The sequence below is a fragment of the Passer domesticus genome, chromosome 4 (genome assembly GCF_036417665.1).
Source record: "Passer domesticus isolate bPasDom1 chromosome 4, bPasDom1.hap1, whole genome shotgun sequence".
Taxonomy (NCBI): Eukaryota; Metazoa; Chordata; class Aves; order Passeriformes; family Passeridae; genus Passer; species Passer domesticus.
In genome coordinates this window covers 69034307-69057559 of record NC_087477.1, presented here as the reverse complement: position 1 = coordinate 69057559, position 23253 = coordinate 69034307, and the positions used below count along the sequence as shown (strand labels likewise).

The window sequence follows — 23253 nt, the reverse complement described above, 5'->3', positions numbered from 1 at the left end:
TGGTCTGTTGACTGACACAGCTAGACTGAAATGCACTCCCTACTTTTACTGTGTTTATCAGTAATGAGTTATAATTTCTGATTACAGAAAGCATTCACAAGTTTGCTGGGGCAAAGTTGAGAGGCCATGTAAAAGCAACCCAGTTTACATGGTTCTCTACCATGTAAAACCAACCCAGTTGCTATAATAACCAGCACAAGTGGGTGGACAGTGAAGTTAAAATACTTGGCTGCAGGGATGTTTCAAGGAACCTCTCTTTCAAGTATGTCTTTCATTTAATGTATTTCACACATTATTTTTCATAATGTAACATCATGGCATCAATTAACATGTTATAGGAGGCAAGTTTTTCAAATTTACATCAGAATACTCTCTTAATTAAATTAAAATTAACCATTTGATAATGGTTAATTGATTACAAAATAACCTTTACCTTTAATTATTAGCCCAAACATTCTAGTTTAACAGAACTATAACAAGTTGTAGTTTTTTCCAATCCAGACCTTTTGTCACTCTATCCTCCCTGAGAAAAAGAATTCTCAAGAACAAATTATGTGTATCAAACTTTAATAACTAGCCTTCCTTAAAGCCTAAAAGATTTCACCAACATCAACATTTCTCTGTCTCAATTTACTAGGAGAAAAACAGTAATCCTGGGAAATTAAAGACCTCTTTACCAATGCCTGAGGTATTTCCTGGTTTGAATGCTAAGTTGAAGCTCAGAAAATCATGGAAAGATAGCTGTAGACCTGATGATGCTCTGCAGTCACCTCTTAACTTCCCAACCCTGCTCAAGTGCCACACTTGTGTCCCACAAGTGTTCCATTTGGCCATAACTCTACACATTTTTCCTGTTTATGCCATTTTCACTCAGTTCTCCAGTAAAACAGAGATGTCCATGATAAACTAAATGGAAGGCACAGGACATGGACTGTGGGATATGATTGAACTTTGAAGCCAAAAATAGATGATCTATGTTTCAAAGAAAAGGAGCAAAATCACTTAATATTTGATGTCCTTTTGGTTTGGACTGTTTCTGTTCACAGTCTCCCAGTATTGTCCCAAAGGAGCAGAGATAATTTATTGGGAGATGACTGATTTTGATCTTGGGATGTGCAGCATGACAAATCATGCCAGTTTAAAGGTAATTGCTTTTTAATTACAATGTCAAAAATTATACAGTCCCACAGCAGAAACATACCAGTGTGCCTTTCTAAAATTACCTTTCACTCTTTTCACTGACATAATCTTCAATTCATTCAGGAAAGGTTACTGTGGTCACAACTTGACATGCTAAGCTTGATGTAGTAAATTAAAAATTAATAGGAAATTATTCATATATCCCTGCCTGTGTGATTTCCAGCAGCAGGTGAGTTGCAGTGAATGTTAAAGCCTGGCTGTCCCGTGAGCTCAAAGGCACCTGCAGGTCAATGAACCCACAGCACAGTCTGTTGCAAAACATCCTTACCCAGAGATAAGGATGTTGTGGTTACCTGAATTCAGTTAAAACCCTGGTTAGCATTGCCAGGGATATTCCAGTTAATCATTACTGAGCCAGAGCCCAGCCTTTTGTGCTGCTGTGTCCCCAGTTCCGAGTCCAAGCAGGAACCAGCCCAGCCCCGCGCACCTGGAGCGAGCAGAGCCTTTAATGTCCTGGCTGTCCTCCAGCAGCCCAATCCATGGCCTGCCAGGATTCCTGATGAACACCACTGCAAAGAGCAGTGCTGACCGAGGGAGACCACCCAGAGAAGGAAATCGTCAGCCATTCCCTGGGCCTGCTCAAGAGCTCAAACCTGAGGAGAGGAAACAAGAACCACTGCAGGGAAAAAGGCCCCAGTGGCTGGATGGGAGCCCTGCCACTACAGACCCAGCATTTCCCAGAAAAAAGAGCTGTAGAACAAGTGAAGAAATATGATGCATCATTGGCAATGGTGAATTTTCATTCCCTGTGTGATTGCCAGGATTTTTGATTGCCCAGAAAAGCCAGCGCTTGGTAAAAATGTTGTAATCTCTGAGAGGTTTCACCATACACTCTGCAGCTGAAAGTGGAGAGAGGGGTTAGCCAGGTTCTCTGACCACTTTCACACTTAACAGCCTCCAAACACCCACATTTTTTGTGATGCTCAGAAAATGCAGTGAATTTAAATTACAAAATCATTGCTTGAATAAAATAATGCATATTTAGTAGAAATTTACACATATTACTAATAATGGTGATGGACTAGCATAATAAAGAACTTCTAATGTTGTAATTCTGTATTTCCCTGTCATGGATATAGTGTCTTAACACAGATCTCAACAAAACCACAGCTTTTGTTACCTACTGAAAAAGAACAAACTGTTCCCTTTAGAAATATTGTTTCATGGGATGTTCCTGCCTATAAAATGTGCAAGATAGCCTCAGGTAAAGGATCTTTTCCTGGCTATAGAATTAAGCAAACGAAGCTGATTAATGTTGGATTTTGACATGTCAGCTTCAGTTTTAAATTTTTAAATTTTCTGCAATCAGCAGGTTCTGTGCAAAGTATGCTGCTTGCAAGCCATAGGGTTATTTGGGGTAAGTCTTTCAGTGAAATAACACAGCAGAACTCGATCTGTGACTTATAGGACCTTGGACAATGGCACACATCAAAGGCACATGTCTAAACTGCAAGAAGCACAGATAAGATTAGCATTGGTGTCACACACTCCTAGAGCTGCTGCAATTTGTTTCTGCTCTCTCTGTTTTCTCTAAGAAAAGTAATATACTGTGGTTGTAGGCAGCATGTGAAGTGACACCAGTCTGTCCAAAATACATTCATATACTTTGCATTGCAGTTTCCCTCAGCTATGTTTAAGTTATGAGGTGTCCAGAATCCTGTGTGAATGCTGCAGGTGAATCCAGGACTACATTTCTTGATGGAAAAATAGGTAAAGTTCAGGCAAGGCCATGCACATTGGTCTTACGATTTATTTCCCCAAAGGAAAATCATGCTGCAACACATTTCTCTTGCCCCCTATCTTTACAGTTTTTATTGTAACAGGTTTCTCCTGTTATTAGCAAATAAGGTATTCAACATCCTCAGATAGGGTGAGAGTGCCTGTGCAGGGCTGCTGATGGGCTGAGCCCATGCAACCTGGCCATTGCCTTCTGCAACACTGCTCAGCATGACCATTGCTGTTGCTCTGCTGCTGCTCATTATTTCCCACTTTATTCCTCTCCCAAGTCTTGCTCCTGCTGACCCAAAGCACCAACACCTTGCCCCATGAGGCTGCTCTGTACTGCTGCTTGTAACTAAGCACAGCAAATATTTGGTTACACGCAGTCAAACACGTCCCTCATGTCCTGAGGATTTTTCTTCATTAACAGATGATAGAGAATGAAAGAGCAGTGAATAACTGCAGGCTTTTGACTGAACTGAACACTTAGGTGTGACTGTTTGAATATTTCATTACACATTTGATCCACCTCTTCATATGAATGGCCATTAAATGAAATGTCTAGCACCAGGTGCCACTACTTGATTCTATTTTTATATTACTACTGCTATTTGATTTTTTCAAAAACATGGGTGAAAGCCAATGTTTTATATGTACAGCTTTGTGATAACTGTGGTGTACTCCAACAACATTTAACTTGAATTCTTGTCTTCTGTGCAGTGGAAGCACAAGCAAAGTTCAGCTGTGAGGTGTATGAAAGGGATCAGCCTCCATCTCTGGGACCTTCCTTGGAATGTGGGGTTTTGCCTCCAAGGCAGGATGAATACGGCAGAACTGTCGGTGTAGTCTAGAAATCCAAAGAAACAGTGAGGCCAAGAAAGTGATTTCTTGCAAGATACAGATTTCAGTAATTTAAATGTGAATGTAGAAGATCTGAAACTTTTTAAATTGTCTAGAAAATTGTAGTTTTTGCATGAGCATTTGAAAAGTCAACACACAGTGGTGACTAGGAATGTTGGCTTATTTCATTTGTTGCATCCATTGGTCATGGATTTTGAGATGCTGACCACAAAAGAGGCACATGAATTTCCCAGTGGGTGAAAAAGGGTATTTTCAAACTCTATTTCCAAACTGAACTTTACCTACCAGTAATGGTATCTTCATCAGACAGACTTCACTTCCTATTAGCCTCAGAGTGAGACATCTCCTTAAAGCTCAGTAAAGCAAACTGGATACTGGAAAGAGCAAAGCAAGCATTGCTCCTATGCCCTACTTGTTGCCAGACAGATGCATATCCAATGTGCAATAAATCAGCTGGGTACAAAAGGAGCATTGCTAATTATTTTTCCACAATGATTTTCAAAAGAGATTTCTTTTATAACTCCAGTCTGGAGCCTCTGGAGCTCCTGAATTGTCTGCCCTGCAATGCACTGCCCAGACTGTGCCTGTTATTTGCTGTTTTCTGTGCACCAGCAGTATGTCTGTCTGGTGATTTAGTACCATATGACTAAATGGAATGAGAGCTAAACAGCCTCCATCAGAGCTCTGAAGCATAATGCAGCTTCCTCCAGCTCATCATCTGATGGATCAAACCCAGAGTCTCCCAGATTCCATGAAAATAACTTTTCTTATGGAATTAAGAGTTCAGAGGTCCAGTTTTAGGGCATGTTGATAGACTTCTGAGAACCAGAGACATTTGGAAACACCACCACTCCAAATAAAGGAGAGAAATAGGACCATGAAATTGCCTAGTCTCAAAGGTGTTTCTTACAAACATCAGATATGTTGTGGTCTCTTGCATACCTGAGATTGGTGGATGGAATCTGAGGTGACTATGATGAGCAGTAACTTGTCATAGTTGGTTGCAGTAACAAGAACATTTAAACTAGTGAGAACATGCCTAAAAAAAGCAAAGATTTCAAGTATTGCTGCAAACAATGAAGTTTGTTTCCTCCTGTATTTAAATTAGGAGGAATGCTGTGACAGCAGCCACTGGATTAAATTACTGCTCACTACCAATGATCAGCTGAACTTTGGGCTGCAGGAGACTAACACTCTTAAGAATGTCCTGGGCTGCAGCTCTCTTCACAGAAGGCAGCAGGCACAACTTCCCCAGGATTTTTCCTGGGGAAAGCAGTGAGAAAGCTCAGAAAAGAAAAAAAAAAAACAAAACAATTCTTATCTTCACTTACTGCATCTGTTGTTTGGCACATGTAGAATGTGTTATGAAAATTGCTTACCAAAAGGTAGTTTCTTAATTAGACACTGGTGATAGGTATTTTAGATTGATTGACCAATTAAGTCAAAACTGTGTCATGACTGTCTGAAAAGGTCACAGGTTTTTCTTTAGTATGTTATTATATTATTTATACTATATTAGTATAGTATAGTGTAGTATGTAGTATAATATAGCATAGCTTAATAAAACTTTTGTTCAGCCTTCTGAAATCACAGAGTCAAAGCCCTTTATTCCTTGGCTGGGGTTCACCCTGCATCAATAACATCCCATCATCAGGAAAAATCATGACTCCCCAGGCTAAGAGTGGGAATAACACTCCATGACAACTGGGTGTCCCTGTCACAAAACCAGCCAGAATGAACACATCTGGATCCTTTTAGGCAGACAATGGTTCCCTGTCCATCAGGTCAGGCACATTTCCTCTAGGTACCAGTGGGGTCCTGTGGACAGGAGTGTGTGCTGAACTCCTGCAGCAGCTGTGTCTTGTATTCATGAAGAAGCCTAAAAGACATGGCCTAAAATGCATGACATATGAGAGCGTGAAAAGAGAGCTGTTGAGAAATAGACTGATTGTGCCTCTGCTACTTTCTCCTTTGATCCTGTTTTCAATTTTTCACTTAATTCTATTTGCAAGCACCTAATTATTTGGCCTCTTCTGACTTACTCATCAATAGTAAATTACAGTAGCTATTTCAAAAGATAAAATTAATCCTAATGATACCCAAAGTTACTTCTGAGCTGTGCTTATGCAAGTCCAGAGGAGCTTCATCAGCACTGACACATGTCCTTGAAGACAGTGCTTTTGTAAATGGGTGAAGCTCAGCAGGAAAACACAAGGCCACTCAAGGAACACAAATGCAAAGAGAAGTCAAACTCAGCATTCAAAAAATAGGAAGGATGACATGTAGACTGGTGCTATAAGGAAAGTAAGAGAGCTTTAATCTCCAAATACCTTTCTATGCTTCCAGAGGGTGAAACCAACACACCATGGAAATGTCAGCTGTACTCTTGCCAGATCTGTCTACAAGAGCAAATATGGGGCAAATTCATATGAGCCACACAGGTGGGATCACAAGCTCCTGCATTAGCAAACTCTGCTTCCTGTGACTTACACTTTTATTCACCACTAAGCATCACTCCCACAGCATCTCATGTGATCACTTCTGAACATTTCTTTTTCAGGTACATTTTTTCTCCTTTATTTTGAAAAGGTCAGCTTTACAAATGTCTACTAATTCTGTAATTTCTAGTAATACTGCTCACATTTGATTGCCTGGTATCTCTCTCCTCACAGTGTAAAGCACTCAGAAGTTGTGGGTCACCCTTATGAGATTAGGTTAGAAAGCAAATTTTAAGGTAATGATAAATAGGAGGCTCTTTGTATTTGGAATTCAGCTTTTGATCTGCTGGTGCAGACTAAATTTATGTTTTTAAGCCTTACTCACACTGTGAGGGCAAAGATATTCACATTTTCGTAGGATTCTGTGGATGGTAGTATAAATCAAACATCAAGCACAAGAACATTCAAGATAAAACCACTGGATAAGAAAACTATGTTTCTAATTGGTAATGTTAAATCTGCCTCTGAAAACAATGATTTTTCTGCTTTTGTTTTTAAACCATCATTTTTAGTTTTTTAAAAAATATCTTCTCTCTAAATAACTGTTGAAAATTGCCTTAATTACTGATCCTCCTTCAGACCTGGGGGGCTTCTAAATATTCTTCCAGTCCCCTGCCTACGTGAGATCAGCCACAGCAGAGCATTAAGAGTCAGAGCACAAAGCAGTTCAAGACAGTGAAGAAAGCTGCATCTGACTGAAATTCCCAGAAGAGCTTGGGCAGCACAGTGTAATTACCTCTCTGGACATTGGCCAGGACATCATCAGCCACAGTCCTCACTTGCAGTGAGAGTGGCCTGGGAGCTCTAGAGACCCTGTACAAGCAGCAACCTGATCAGATGGGGGCTGTGCACCCCGACACCCCATCTGCACCAGCACGGGCAGCCCATGTGTCACTGTTCCTTTGGAGACAATATTTCCTCTGGAACTGCACAACATCCAGCATCCCTGGTGTTCCAACTGCTCTCTGTCTCTGAGCTTAGTCCTTAGCTCTCTCCTGTGTCATTGGCACATGTAAGTGAGGAATAGAGCATTTCTGAGTTTAACACTTGCCTGGAGGCCTCCCTGCCAGAAGCAGTGGGAACAGAGCTGCCATGGCACGTACAACTGTAGGAATTCAGCTGCTGTGGAACAGCCCAAAAGCAGTGCAAGATTTTTCAGGGAACTACACCACCTCTAGAGTGACTCTAGAGACCACAGCACCTTCAGGCAAAAGATGTAAAGGCAACTTATTTAAATAATATTCTATTATCGAAGCACACCTATTACATATAATTAGTGCACATATTATGAATTTACAGAATACATTCCTGTTACAGATAATATTGTAATTCCTTCATTTTAAGACTAATTTTAACATCAAAGGCTCTGGCTGGCTGGAACAACTCTCTTCCTTGGCATACACAAAACACCACAGAGTACTTATATGTGCACACTGGTGGACAGTTTTGAACATGTCACAGGCTCTCATTATATAACAAAGCCCCTTTGATGTGTCTGTTTGTTGCCTGGAAATCAGTGTGAGACTTACATGTTCCACTGGGAGCTTTGGGTTAATTAAATTTATCATTTCCACGTGGGGCCTGGTATGATCTGTGGCCAAGGCAGGCAGGTAACATTGGCTTGATGGGAACATTTCACTGTTCTTCCATTCACTCACTATCACTTCTTTAAATACCAGGTATTTCCAGTAGGGTTGATAAGCAAATTTGGAAGAAACTTTGGTGACTAAATAAAACACAAACTTTACATAACAGTATGTTTCCAAAGAAATCCCTTATGTATGAATCCTCGTTTGAGAGATAAGCTGGGCCCTAATGCATCCTTTACTGCTACAAAGCTCTGCAAACAGGTAAAAAGCTTTATGACATGGCCAGTTCCCTCTCTTTATCTGTACCATACATTGTCTCTCTGTAGTAATAGCAATGGAAGGGGCCGGAGAGATACACAGACACACTCTGAGCCCTGGAGGTGTCCAGTGTCTGATAACCCTAACCTTCCTGGGAGTCTGGCATTCTGCCTTCTCCTCTCTGGCTCTTTGAAGAGAGGCTGATGACTGCAGCCAGGGTTCAGAGTGCCCCTGCTCTGTCAAGGAGGGAGCAGAAAGAAGTTCCAGGATGTTAGAAGACAGAAATGCCCCAGGACTTGCAGCATTTATGGTGATAACAGGCAGAGAACATGCGTGCTCTCGTCAGGAGCCCCTGAAGGCTGGAACTTGCTGAATTTCCCATCCTTGAAGCCAGATTTTTCCTTTTGATCAATTCCTGTTATGGTAGCACTGTTGGAATAGCCTGGAGGAACAAGCTATATAATATATTGAATTGGAATGCAAACCCAGCAAAGGCACGAGTGAGGAGCAGCAGCAACCAACAAGTGTTGAGCTGCCTTGCTCAAGGCAGCATCCGAAAAAAAGCAAGACAAAAGTGGAAAAGGGAGGGGAATTTATTATCTAGGCTCAGTTCTGTCTGCACAGGGAGCATGGCAGTGTGAAATGTGTCTTGTCTGAACACAGTCTCCACTAGGGTTGGCCAGTTCCAGGTGAGGTGATGTCAGGTGTTAATACCCATTGGCCCCCTGGGGGAAGAGCAGGGTGGGGAACTCCTGGAAGCAGGAAGGCTGAGTCACTCAGTTCTCTCCTCCTTCAAGTAGTCAAGCAACATTTGAGATTAGATACGCAATCTGTCCTGTTGCCAAAGTGGTAAATGAATAAAGGAGGTTGCAAAAGGAACGGAAGCTCATTCAAATGAAATTGTGTATGAAAGTGGGCATAAAATACACTGCAGTAAATAGTGATGAAAAAAACTTTGAAGAAGCTGCAATTTTACAGATTCTTAAGTAGTGCTGCACTGCCAGAGCTATTTGCTTGGCATTAACAATGTCTTCCCTTTCCCTAGTGAATACAAAGAAATATGCAACTTTTTCTAGATACAACCATCATATATTAGGAGATAAGTGTTGGAAAAATTCCAAATTTGCCTCTTCTCTTTTTAAAATAAAATTGACTTTTTGACTCTCCTAAGTTTGAGGAGAGTTTAAGAATCTGCAGGAATATGTGGGGGTTGGGTCTATCTAAAAAGAGTTTCTAGAAGATACTTCTAATAATTTTAAAATATCTAGAAATTAGCTGGATATCTTCAAGAACAAATCCATGCAGTTCTTGTGCAGAATGGTCTAATTATGAAGCATGGGAGAAGGGAACTGGAACTCTACCTCTGCCTGGTAGCTGATCCAGCCTCTGATATTCTTCCCATGACTGTCAAGGTCATCCAGCCTTCCTGTACTTTGTTTCCCCAGGTGTAAAATAGGGCAGATTTTTCCATAACTCACATTAACACCAAGAAGGCTAAGACTGTAGGTTTTCAATATGGTCAGACTGAGGACTTGGACCACACACACAGAATTCAAACCCATTCACTGTTTTCCTTCACTGCAGTCCTGCCTGCCCTGCTAGAAAGGGTGTTAGAAAAGTCACTAACATCAAGTTTTTCAAAGATGAAGTTCTGACACAAGGACAGCTGGTGCACCTGGGACAAAGAGTCAGAGAACTGAGCTCAGCTGTGAACTTTTTTGTAAGGAGCAGAGGTCCCAAGATCAAGAATACCAGGAAACGTTTTATTGATGTTAAGTAGCTTGACTCCACAATCACCAAAGTTATACTGACTTCAGTGATTGTAAATGCCCCAAAGAAAGACTGATATGTGATTGCTCTCAAGTGATTGCTTTGTGGATGTTGGCTGAAAAACACAAGGCTTGGTAACTGCAATGAGGCCTTAGACCCTCTTAGCCACAGAGTTGTGGTCAGTACAATTATAGAACAGGCTGTAATGAAGTTAAACTCCAGAAAAATTTGCCTCAGACCCTGCTATTCTGAAATGCACCCTTCTGAAAAACATTCAATACTACACTCTCATGGAGGTAAAAAATTCCATACTTTGGCTGAGACCGTTCTGAGATCTTCACTTTCACAACAGCTCACCTTCTGGGGAAAAAGGCTGCACAGAGATCTCCTTTTCCTGCTGGTGCTCCACGCTGTTCTTGCACAACTGCTTGCACTGAAGGTGAAATACACCCATGAACTGCTGAGAATGAGCATGTTTTCCTCCTGCAAAGAGCCACACGTGAAGATAAAAGTCAGCCCTGAATGGAAACAAGAAGATGAGGCAGAAGAAATGCAGTGCATCCCTGGAGAGGAACGTGCAACTCCAGCACGTGGGTCCAGGTGCTGACAATCCTGCACATGGAGATGTAACTCACAGCTCTGGAATCCCTGGCTGGAATTTGCTCTGGGATATGTCACTGGCCCCATGTGCCTGGCTGGCTGGCAGCCACAGGGAGAGCAGTGCCTTCTGGCAACTCAGAGCAGAGTGATCGTGCTTCAGGCAGCAAAGTCCTCACCTTAGTGCTCCCGAGAGTACCAGCAGCTAAGGGGATGTAGGACTGGATGTTTTCCAAAATATCTGGAGCAAGTAAGCCTCTTAAGTCAGGCCTGCCCAGTGCTCTGGTTATAATCTGGAACTAATAGAAAGGCGTCTGTACACCAGAGTAGACTTTAATAATTAATTACTGTAGTGTACGATTGCTTGGGCCAAATAAAGCTCCTAGTATTTCCTCTGCATTTTTGACTTTCTTATCTCAATAATTTCCTAATGTGAAGGGGTGTAGGCCAGCACACAAAGTGTCTAGCAGCTGCAATTTGCCTGCCCTTTCAGCATTTATGTATCTCCCTTAATAATAAAGAGCAGGTAGCTGTTTTCCCACCCTACTTGGCACTGAAATGGCTGTGTCTTCCAGTCTTACAGGTGTTAGTGTTGATGCCCCTTTTTGCTGGAATTTTGCTTTGCTGTGGGAACCAGTCCAACCAAATTTATCCTGCATGGCCTGGTAACAGCCAGTGTTTCCACAGGGCATGCAGAGACTACAACTGCAGTAGTGGTAGTCTCTCTCTCTCTCTCTCTTTTTTGCCATTTTTACTTGGTGGAATACATCTGAATCCTTGTCAAACACAGTTTGTCTGACTAATAGCAGCATCCCACATTCAACTCATAACTACCCATCTTAAAAATATTCTAGCAATGACATATTAACAGAAGGAAGCAGGCTATATTTTCTCAAGAGACAGAAATGCTAGTTTAATTTGCTAGAAATTATCAGGGAAATTGTTTTTCATGAAATTTCAAGTTTTCTCAGGTGGATCACTAGCAGAAGACCATGCTTCTGTATTCAGATCCACAAGAAAAGTGTAAGTTGTATTTTTCAGTTCTTCCAACTGAATTTTCAAAAATTAGCAAAGATCAGTTGTCTTTATTTAGCGTTACATTTTACATCTTTAGCTTTACATTTTCTAAAATCTTTATTCTTGGAATTTTGTGTAGTGTTTTTATGTTGTGGGTTTTTGTTTGTTTGTTTGGGTTTGTTAGCACAGATTAAGTTTCATGAACAGAAAAATATTAGTGTCCTCCATACAGAAAAATAAAAGAGTATGGAATTTCAAAAAACCCTGCAGGCAGTGTTGAATATGAGCTCTTTATTTGTTGAGTAAGCAATCCAGTCCTGGGCCTATGTACAGCTTGTATAACTCATTCTATCCCCGTGTCTCTGTTTACCTACCAGAAAGTTTGTACAATGTTCTTCAGACTGTAGAAGAAAAGAGGGAATTGGTGTTTTCAAAGTGTTTTGGCATCCTTTGGTGAGATTAAAAACTGAAGATTTTGACAAATTATTGACAAATCAGAAAATCTTGTTGCCCTTCATTACTACAATGATGAAAACCTAACAATAATGTAGCTCACTTTCAAAAGCTGAAGTCTGAAAAAGCTGCAGAAGTATTTTTAAAACTACTTTATAAACAACACTTCACCTAGATATTGTGGAAGATCATTCTTTGACTAAGATTTAGCGCTTATTGACAAATCTAGCAAAACACAGAGAGAAAATACTTTTAATGTATTTGGAAGTTTATTTTTCTTAATAACTTTTAGATCAAAAGCATTGTACATAACCAAGAAGTGCATGGCACCGAATTAATCACTGGCTAGCACAGCTGAAAGAGGGCCAAGCAGATTACTGATACACTTCTGCACAGAGTATGTAACATCCACTGGTAACACATCCATTGGTAGCAATCTGTAGGCACATAGCATCTCTAACATCTTCAAATGTGTTAGTCTGTTGTGTCTATACAAAATCAGAAAAATATATTCCTTCTTGCTTATATACACTATAAAACATGAGAATAAAATCTGGAATGGTGTGCAGTAACTTAAAAAAGACCAGACTTTCATGATTCAGAGCTTTAGAAACACCTCCTCAGCACCGTTTGTCTTGGACCATTGTGATAAAAAAGTTGCAGAAGGAAAGCAAGCTTTCTGGACAGTATTCCTCAGCCACCTTTTTCTGGTCAATGTAATCTACATCTTCAACACAGTCTTGAGGACTGTGTTCTAGCCTTTTTTCAGTCACAGAGGCATCTGCTGGAGTCTGAACAACTTCTTGTGTGTGATGCACTGTGTTCTCTTTGGCAAGACCCACTGCTGTTAGTAGGCTTGAGTGAGTCAACCTGAGGTGAGCACTTTGTGGACCTTTCCTACACAATTTAGATTTCAGTACACTTTTGGGGTCTTGACAAATCTGCTTCTGCTTCTTTAGAGATCGGGAGACTTGTTTCCAGTAGGATTTCTGGTTTGCTGCATACTGTGCACAGCTAGAAGGGTCTCCAGAGAATTCACACCAGAACTCCCTGTCGCCGTGCTTGCACTGCACGTGCACAGTGACAGCACTCGTGTCCGTCACTGACCAGGTGCACTCAGCATTTTCTTTGGTTTCAAACTTGCCTTTAGGAGATTTTCTTCCTTTTGACTTCTGCTCCTTTTCATTTCCTTGGTTAGATTCCTTTGGTTTTTTCCCACCATGTTCTATGCCTTGTCTTCCCTTTTTCCTTTCCTTCTGTCTTTCACAGTTGGCCAGTAGCATCTGGGAGACCAGCATCAACACACAAAGGAGTCCAAAGATTTTGATCCTCATGGTCTCCGTCCTGCTTGTTGTCTGCCTTCAAAGCAAGCAAACAAAAAAACAAAACTATAAAAAACCTTTTCACTTAATGCTGTATTACATTTGACAGTTGAAGTTTTTCAGACATGGCATCACGCTGCACTTTGGTACCTATTAAAGTGATGTTATCAGCAAAATTATCTTTGTGTAAATAATACCTGGTTTAAATACCATTATGAATTATCCTTGTAAGAGGTTGTGGAGTAACTTTCAGTTACTTTGTTATCTATGCAATGGGGAGCAGAAGAATCACTGCCAGGACATGCTACTGCCCAGTGACTGAGGTAACTTAATTAAAATCTTTTCTGCAGTCAGAGAAGAAATTTGGACCTTAGACTTGTCAATCTCAGATGGATATCTTAAATTATAACAATAAAGCAGTTATTCCCACAATCTCCCATTTTGTAAAATGACTCATAAGCATTTTTAACTCCAGTCTCTGGCTGTTCTTCAAGAATATGCCAGACAGAAAGGAAACTGTTTGGTTCAAGTTGAGAAAAACTATTTTGTAGGCATCCTGAAAATCCTTGTAATTCACTGGTCATGCCAGTACTTCAAATTTGCTCTGAAAAAAATGGTTGTCTTTGTTGGTTTTGGTTGTCTTTCCAGACAGCAAAAAGTGCTATTGATGCATTATTTTCCACCTTGACTGCTAAACAAACAGAACTACCTTTTTGCTGTTGAAGATAACCTGCAGTGTACTGGGCTCTGCTTAAAGCCACCAAATTCCAGGGATAAATGTGCAACTTCAGTTTAGAAATGTAGCTAGTTAGCAAATTATTACCAAGGCGATCCCTGCATCTGCACAGAGCATGCTTGTTTCTGTAGGTGCTTGCCTTTATAAAGCAGCTTTCAGGATCAAAGAGGGGTTTAAACCTGGCATTTTGATTATTAAAACCCTAAATGTATTTTTTAGGTGTTTCCATCATAGATATTTCCATCATTTTTTGGATGTTACCATCATGTTTCCTCTGTAGCCAAGTTTTTGTGTTAGAAAGCAGAAATTAATGTGCAGCCAGGCTAATAAAGAATCTGTTTCAACATTCTGCAAATATCTTTAGTTACATGAATTTAGAAAGTAGAATACACAGGTAGCAGCTTATACAAGCAGGCTCTACTTAGTTCTTACTCAACTTGCTTCATGCCTTGTACTATACACAAATTTTCATTCCATGAACCCCTCTTTAGGGAACGTCGCATGGCGTTCACAGCTCTGCTGCAGACACAGCAAACAATAACATTAAAATAGCGATTTCACAGGAGCCTCCTGCTGCAGGTGGGACAGCGCAAAAGGAAGATAACAAATGCATACCTTGCAGAGGGCTCGGAGACACCCAAACACAGCTCCTGATGCAATTCCCCTCTCTCAGAAGAGCCGGAGCTCCTTGGGAGAGCAGCGCCGCGTTTATAAAGGCTGGGACACGCCTTCGGCTCTCCACAAAGACTCTTACAACACAATGGGATACTTCAGGGCCAGGTTCACTCACCTCTGACACACCTCCCTGGAAAAGTGCCAGTGCTCATTCCTAGTACAAAAAAAGGCTCCTGGCTAAGGGGGTGGCAAGGTGAGCTTGCGTAATTTAGGTGTTCCTATAGCCAGTCCTTCCCTCCTCTTGAACAATGATAAGGACTTTATCAGATCATGAGCTTCTCTAAAATGTCTTTTACCAGCTATTGAGGAATGCGTCCTGCAATGCCCTCAGCATGTTGCACTATCATTGTGTTTAGCAGAATTTGATAATGATAATGAAAATAATTCCACAAAGCATTTCAAAGTTACCCTTTGAACTTTTTGTTACCCTGTGTCACAAAAAAACAGTATTGAAGAACTTTCAAACACCCACAATAAGTAACTATTTGAGTAGAAAGGAATACCAGTCCTGAGGAGGGCCGCTAAGTTTATCAGAGGGCACCTCTCCTGTGAATACAGGCTGAGGCAGGTGAGTCAGCCTGGAGAAGAGAAGGCTCCAGTGAGAATTTCCAGCAGCCTTTCAGTACCTAGAGGGGGTCTACAAGAGAGCCAGAGAGGGACTTTGTACAAAGCATGTAGTAAGGGGGTGATAGCTTTAAATTGAAAGAGATTACATTTAGATAAAATATGAGGAAGGAATTTTTTTATGACGAGGGTGGCGAGACACTGGATAGGATACCCTGAGAGGTTGTGGACTTCCCATTCCTGGAAATGTTCAAGGTCAGGCTGGATGGAGCTCTGAGCAAAATGGTTTAGTGGAAGGTTCCCTTTAAAGGTTCCTTCCAATCCAAAACATTCTAGGATTCTCTGATATATGACTGCATTTAGGACAGTGTTCATAAGCATGAAACTCAGAAACAAATTCAAGCTCCTGCAGAATTAGTGACAAAGAGGTCTAAGGTTCAGCTGCACAGCAATGATCTATGTTCCCCCCTCTCTGCCAGCTTGTGTGTGTGTAAAGATGTGGGTTACATCATGAGTGCTCATGATGGCACCAGACTGAAAGAAAAAGCATTAGATAAATCTAAAAACACATTCAGAGCTGGGGAGAGGAGTCCCTCTTTGTAGCTTGGATGCTTCAGGTGGTTTTACTGAAGGAATGTGAGACATTTGTTGTACATGCTTGGGGAATATCAGAATAAAAGATGGATGCAAGAAGAGAGAAAAGCAGAAACTGGTGTAAGATATAGACAGGTATTCCTCTTTGGTTCTTTCCCATCCAATGTAAATGGAATGATATGAAGGGACAAAAGTATAGGCAAGGCATTGTCTAGACTGGTTTGGCAATGAGGAGACTGTTAACTTACTTTTAAAAAATCACAACCAAAAATTAGGGAGAGAAAGTGCAATTCTGCAACAAGTGCAGGACAGAAATGCAGAGAATGGGATGAATTTACTTGAAATCCAAAGGGTTTGATCTGTATATCAGAATTATCTCCCAAGATATATCTGCTTTTTGATTGAGTTCAGCCATCAGATGTGCCCTGTGCACTTTTGATTGGCATGAGTATGTATGAAACTATTTGCAAGAGTCCACTAAATGTGAAAGGTTTGTAGTTAACACTGGCAAGGGATGATGAATTAGGGACAGGGACGACCCAGGGATCAGAAAATATATAATAATGTGTCTTGGAATGGAATCAGAGTAGAACACTGTATGAGGAAAGTGAGGGAGACACTGCCATGCTCAGGAATCCTAAACTGTACCACATAGCAGGCACAGTACTGTCTGAAGTGTTTAGTATTTAGCTAGGATCCTCAAAACTGTGCAGCTGCCTTAGTGTGGCTGTGTGCTGTAGCTAATGAGCCTCTCACCAGGGCTAATTACTCTGGGGACAGCATAAAGCCAAAGGGCCATGCTAACCTCATGTTCTGGTACTAATTTAGGTACAGTTTTAACATGCCCAATTGCTTGGTTAAACATACTATAAATTGAAATATTTTGACAGATGAGGGTATAGGTTCAGCTCTTAGAGATTTGAGCAAGCTGCTCTTTTGGCAAGGAACTGCCAAAGCCAAAAACCTCATCAAGCCAAAAACCTCATCAAACCACCTTCCTACTGCAGCTGAACTATATCTCCAGACAGGTGAGAGGGGAAGGTTACAAGTATGTAAAGAACCATGGGAAATGTGACCAAGCACATGATTTCCAGGAAGGAGCTATGTGTTCCTGTTCCATCTCTGTCACAGATTTTCTCAGAGATATTCACTAGGACATGCCAAATGTTCTTCACCTGGAAAGGGAAATTTCTTGTAGATGATGTTGCAACTATTTTTTTGCCTGCATTTACAAAATGCCATTTACTGGTGAAACTAGCCACAAGGTATTGAAAATACTTAAGCACTCCACTGTTCATCACTTCCAAAATTCCCTAGTTTGATGTCTTTGACAAGCAAAATAAGTTTCAATGTCAATGTCAGTTCAGCTGCTCTGCTGTCGATAGGACATGCCAGCCTAGTCCCACTACTTCACAAAAATGGGGGAGGACAGGCAGAGAAAAGGCTGCAGAAGTGAAATCTGCCTTCTGCTGCTTTGGTACTCCCTCCCCGAAGTGGTGGCAGGCTGGACGTGTCAGCTCTTCCTGTCTTCAGCATCCAGAAGCTTCTGTAGAGAGTTCTGCAGTCAAGAGCTTGTTACCATGGGCGCTATCATCTTTGAGATAATCTGCCTTGAGCCAGCTGGAGCTCTTGCCTGACCTGCTTAGATGATTTCAAAATCTCAGTAAACCAAGATTTATATTTTAGGTGCATAAAAACCAGCCTCAGCCTACGGAGGTTGGTCTGGACATCAGGGAGTTTTATTGCTATGCCTTCAGAATATCTTTTTGGTTTGTTTGGTTATTGTTAGATATGATCTGATGTTTTGTGGATGTCTTCTACCTACCTGGGCATGTAGTACATATTCATCCTGTACCTCAGAAATCCTTCTGGGAGCTGTGCTCTCAGGTGATCAGAACAGACACTTCCTTCAATTTTCATCTTTAAAAGCAAGTACACAAAATTTAAGTATGAGCTCAATTTCTTAGATGCTTAATTAGCACCTAAATGCCAACAAAAAGAATTGATGTAAAAACCTGTTTATGATATGATTTCCAAAAAAACATTTTTTCCTTTCTGTCATGCACATTTTGAAATACACCTTGGTTGTGCCCTTTGCTGAGCTGAAATGCTGTTTGCTTGTAAACTGCATGCACAGTTTTGCCACAGAACAAACAGTGCAGACAATTCATCAAAAGGAAATTTGATCTATGCAACAAATGGCAAACCTGAAGAGCTAATTTGGCAAGGTAAAACTTATGGAGAGCTGTTTAGTTATTAAAATAAAAGGCATAGGAAAAGAATTGGCAACACTAGCAAATAAAGGTAGTCACTAAAAATTACAAACATGGATACCCAAATCCCAGTGTAAATTCTGTATGAAAAATCTCAGATCAGAGACACTCCTGTGCCTCTTGACTGAAACTTCAGACAGGAAATTAGCATCTTTAGTTTTTCATCAGAAAATTAAATAAATAATTTCTAATTAAATCAATATATGTGATAATTAAATCAATAATTAAATTCTGCTGTTTAAGCAAAGAGAATAAGAGGTTTTATCCTTATTCCTAGTTATGAGTCATTGGTGTGGAAGAAGCATAGTATTTTCTCAGTTCTTATTGCTGCTTAAATATTATCCACATATATGTATTTTTTATGTAGGAAATTATTATCATTTATACTATTAGTTGCAGTGGTGCATTATTTGCAAACTTCAGTTTCTTATGGTGTAATCTCTGTGACAACATCAAGAAGCTCCTGTTCATTCATAGCTTTTTCCTCACAAAATAAAAACTAAATTTTATATACAAACAGTAAAACTTTAATTTAATTTATGAATAGTTAATGGTTGATTGAACTCCTTTGACCACCTAAAAATAAGGTTCCATAGAATATCAGCTATTTGTCAGTCATAAGTGTGGCAACAAGATGTTTTCCTCTGTGCAAATGCTCAGGCAGAGTGAATTAAAACAGACCCAGTATCAGTGATGTGAAGAGCTACTTACATTTCAAATTAAGGTCCATCAGTACTGTCCTGCAGCATTCAAACAATTTGTGGTGTATAGACACACACCTCATCAATATGGAATTCTTACTGCAATTGAAACAAAGCAGCCTGTTCTTGTGCTGTTCAGTACCAAAATACAGTGAGGCTCAGGCTGTGGGTGCAATCATTCCTCTAGGAATGGCTGCTGAAAGACTGTGGGTTCATGAACAGATGTGGCAGGCACAGCTCTGCTGCCAGGGCAGGCACAGTGTACAGTGACCCTGGGCTCTGGCACAGCATTCCCATCCCTGGGTAAACAAGCTTCAGGCAAGGAACTCCCAGCTTGATTTCCTGCCTGGTGGTGTGGGTCAAGGATTAACAAAAGGCTGTAAGCTAACAGCCCTAAGTGCTGCAGCCCTTTTACACAGCAATGAAATATTTGTCACACAGGCAGTGACACCTTCACCAGCTCTTCTGGATCTCATTGCCTGTGCCCAACACTTCAGAAAAATATTCCATAGCCTACTGGCCTTTCTCTGGAAGTGGCTGTTTAATTTAAAATTTAGTGATGGTTTCAGTGCACCGAGCTCTGCTAATTAATTATACTATATTGAAGCACAATTATTTGAAAGAAGTGGAAGCAAACTCATCAGTTAACAATTTTCAGTTACTTCTGACCTGGGATTAAATTCATATTAGTTAAATAAATATTTTAAAAAGGCATCATTGAGATTTTATTTTTCTTCACTGTGACTTTGACACTGTCTAGTTATTTCACAAACTGGCCAAAACAGACAACTGAATTTGGCATAAGAGCATCCAAATGAAAACTAATATAATGAAACCCAAATCAAAAGAAGAAAAACACTAATTAATTCAAACAAGTGTTAACTGTAAATTAATCACAGAACAACAGAAATCAAATGACTGCTTTATATTTTAAGCTAATTTTAAAAAGAACAATTTACAAGATTAAATAGTAGTGTTATTTTATAGCAGACTCCAGTTCATGCAGAGGTTCACATTTGCATTGAAGAACTAAATACCTCAAACATTAGTAAATTGAGTGAAAACTGTCACTTCATACAGTGGTTATCTGTAAGGGAAACTAACAGCTTAATAATTTTATCCATCATTTTTAACTCTAGTATTACTGTTTACCTTCTTCATCTATGAAGTCAGTAGTTTTTACTTGCAGTGTTTCTTTATTTACGAGATGCATTGTGCAGGCAACATTCTGATGAAAATCTCCTGACATTCCTTACCAGCATGGTTCTGCCCAGCAGAGGTGCAGCCCCCTGTGGCAGTGAGAAGCTGTGAATCTGTTCCTGACCTGCTCACTGAACGCTCTCAGGGCAGCCCAACAGGCAGAGCTTGCTTCCAGACCTGCAGAGCATTGGTCTGTCTCCGTAGGCAAGGACAGCAGTGTTTTCACAAAAACACAAGTGGTTTTGACTAATTCAAGCAGATCCAAGCCTGTGATGGATCATGGTCATTAGGAATGTTTCTGAAATAGCGAGGAAATTCCTCTTGTTTAATGAGACAATACAGAGAAAAAACCTCACATATTAAACAGAAGACCCAAAATTTTGATGCTAAATGGAGTTTACAAAGGGTTTTGCCTTGGCAGGTGGAGGCCTTCTGAATTCAAACAAGGGAAATTTGACATGTCTCCTCTCCCTTAATTTTATTGTGGAAGTATGTCAGACTGACCTTAAGGAAAGTTTGCCTTGACGTTGAAACAATTCAAAGAGGTATAAATATTTGCCACAAAATAAACATGATTATCCTCTTCTATACAGGATGCTAAATGCTGATACCACGATAAGAATGATTATTAGTATACAAGACACGAGTTGGTGGTAAATATATCCAGATCTAAGCAGACCCTAAGATTTTGATTGTTTCTGATAATGCTGCAGGATCACCAAATAAGAAATGGTATTTGATACATAAAAAACCCACATCTGTTTTTTCCTCTTCTGCAGGATTTATCTTTCAGAGAATACAGGGGATACATTTTATATAGAAAGAAAAAAAATCTCAGAATAAATATAACATAAAATAAAGGGCTACTAGACTGAAACTAGACTAGTTTCATAGTGAACTTTCCAATATCTGGAAGAACTTATCCTCAAAACCTGAATTTGTATATTTTCATTTCCTTTTGGCACTAATACTTTAATCACTTCTCTACTTTAAGCACAGCTAAAGATTCTCCAAGAACAGTAATTTCAAAGTCCTGTGGTTTTATTTGAGCAGCCTAGCTGCTAGATATACTAGCACAGATTCATGATATTCAGGACATGCTCAAGTTGGTTTGGCAGCCAGGGGAAAAAGCTACTGACTGATTGCTGTCTTACTCTGCTAAGACTTCTACAGCTTAGAGCAATGCAAGAGCCTCTCTGTCTGACCAGAAAAGCTTCAGAAATACAATCAGAAAAAGGAAGGGTCTCTTATAGAGAGATAGAGTAAAATGACAAAAAGATGCCATTGTAAATTACTGACTGCCTTTAGTCTGCTCAGGGTAATTGCAAGTCATGTGTAACTATGAGAAGGCAGAAATGGACACATTGCATGGAATCATCAGACAGTATCACCAGAACACAAGGGATTGTCCTGCTTCCAAAAGCCCTGAGCCTGATGCTGCAACCTCTTTCAGCTGTTATGAGTGCCTGAGCTCTCTAAAGCGCTGCAGCACAAAGGTACCCATATGCTTCCAGCTGAAAAGCAGAAAAACATTTTTGCATTAAGGCAATACTTGTAGAGTTACTTCAGGAGGATGAAGGTAAGAAATGAGATTCAGCCCTCTTCTAGTTATAATCCAGCTTCTCATAAAGGTAAGATTTATTTTTCTTAGTGGGAATTTTAAATTACTTAGATATTTATTTTAGGATTTTTTCTGATGTATGCACTGGTCAGTACTGAATTACTTTGTGTAGACACAGCAGAAATACTAATTGATCCTGCCTAGGAGAAGGGAACCAAGATCAGCAAAGGAAGCATGGAACATTTCAAATACTGACTAGATCAGTGGTGAAATTCTTCCACACTGTGAAGTTGTTGCAAAGTGACATAAGGATGAACATAAATGGAGTTGAAGACAGAGTATGTACAGGCCAAGATGTGGTGTAACAGAGAGACATTCTCCCCTAGCTGCTGTCAACTTCTTCTGAGGTTGTGTCTGGGCTTCTGTAAACCACATGTGATCTGAACCTTTCACTTTCAGAAATCAAAGACACTTGGATTTCCTTTCTAGTTTTTATCTGATGCAGTCCTGGTCAGAATACCTGGACTTTCAAAAGTCTGGTAATTATACCAGTGATAACTCTGGTCTTTATCTACTCTCATGACCCTTTCTATAAAGCTTAAGTCTGTAACTAAATTAAGCTGTACCAATAAATACATATGTGCATATATATACAGCATATAACATAGCATAACATAATATAACATAACATGCATTTAATAATTTCTTTCTGTTATGGTCATTAATATTAGTGTTTTTATTTGTATATTTGTTGAAAAGACTGGTGTGGAGAGAGAAGAATGGATGGTTCCACCTTCACTAAGAAACTATACTGCATAAAATCTCTTGCGTTTATCACTGCCTTAAAATTTTAGCACTGGTTCCAAGCACAGCAAGATGTTTCTAGCACTTGCTATGGGATAAACATTTATTTCATACACACTTTTTAAGTACAGTGGGAAAATGGAAACAGGAACTAAGAAATTGTTCCAGGAAAAGGAAACCAGGAAAGAGGAAAGGGAAACCAGGGACTTTATGGTGTAGGAGACTGTGCTGGGTCTGGCTGGGATGGAGGTAGCTGTTTATAGCAGCCCATATGGTGCTGTGTTTGAATTTGTGACTAGAGCAGAGCTAACAACACGCCCAAGTTTTAGCTGTCACTGAACAGCACAAAGGCCTTCTCTGTTTCTCACTGTGTCCCCCTCCAGCAAGGAGGCTGGGGGTGTGCCAGAGACAGGGAAAGGACACGGCAGGACAGCTGACCCCAGGGACATCCCATGCTGTGTGACACTGCCCACAGCAGTGAAACCGGGGGCTGTCCTAGAGTAACCCAGCTTGGAGACCTAGTGGGCACCAGCCTGCTCGGGGGAGGTGTAAAGTAAATTTCTTTGCCTCACTTGCTGTTGTTTCTCCCCTCTTCCCTTCACTTATTACAATGTATTTGTCTCTGCCCCCATTCCTTCATCTTTATTTCCCTCCCAATTCTCTCCTCCATCCCACTGGAGAGAGAGGAGAGAGAGAGTGAGTGGCTGTGGGAGGCTTCACTGGTGCCTGGGGTCACCCATCACAGAGACCTAAATCCTGCAAATAATGAACAGGACATTTTATTTCAGTGGATTCCAGGTGAAAAGGAACCAACACAGGGTTCACTCCTGGAACTTTTCTGTCTCTAAAAACACTGATGTC

The 23253-nt window shown here is 40.4% G+C and overlaps 1 protein-coding gene across 2 annotated transcripts; it reads right to left on the bottom strand.

The window, feature by feature from the left end:
* Positions 1-12200: 12200 nt before the first annotated feature.
* Positions 12201-14776, bottom strand: FGFBP1 (fibroblast growth factor binding protein 1). Of its 2 annotated transcripts, none has more exons than XM_064419344.1 (2): positions 14636-14776; positions 12201-13321 (listed from the first exon to the last, which is right to left on the bottom strand). In XM_064419344.1, exon 2 carries the CDS (start codon positions 13294-13296, stop codon positions 12583-12585), a length of 714 nt encoding a protein of 237 aa, XP_064275414.1. In that variant the 5' UTR covers positions 13297-13321; positions 14636-14776; the 3' UTR covers positions 12201-12582. The 2 variants fall into 2 exon arrangements, with proteins under 2 accessions (XP_064275414.1, XP_064275412.1); XM_064419342.1 differs by having other exon boundaries at positions 12201-13317; positions 14636-14720.
* Positions 14777-23253: the final 8477 nt, after the last annotated feature.

Coding starts and splice junctions, on each gene's coding strand:
- FGFBP1 (XM_064419344.1), bottom strand. CDS start 13,296: ATGAGGATCAAAATCTTTGGACTCCTTTGTGTGTTGATGCTGGTCTCC.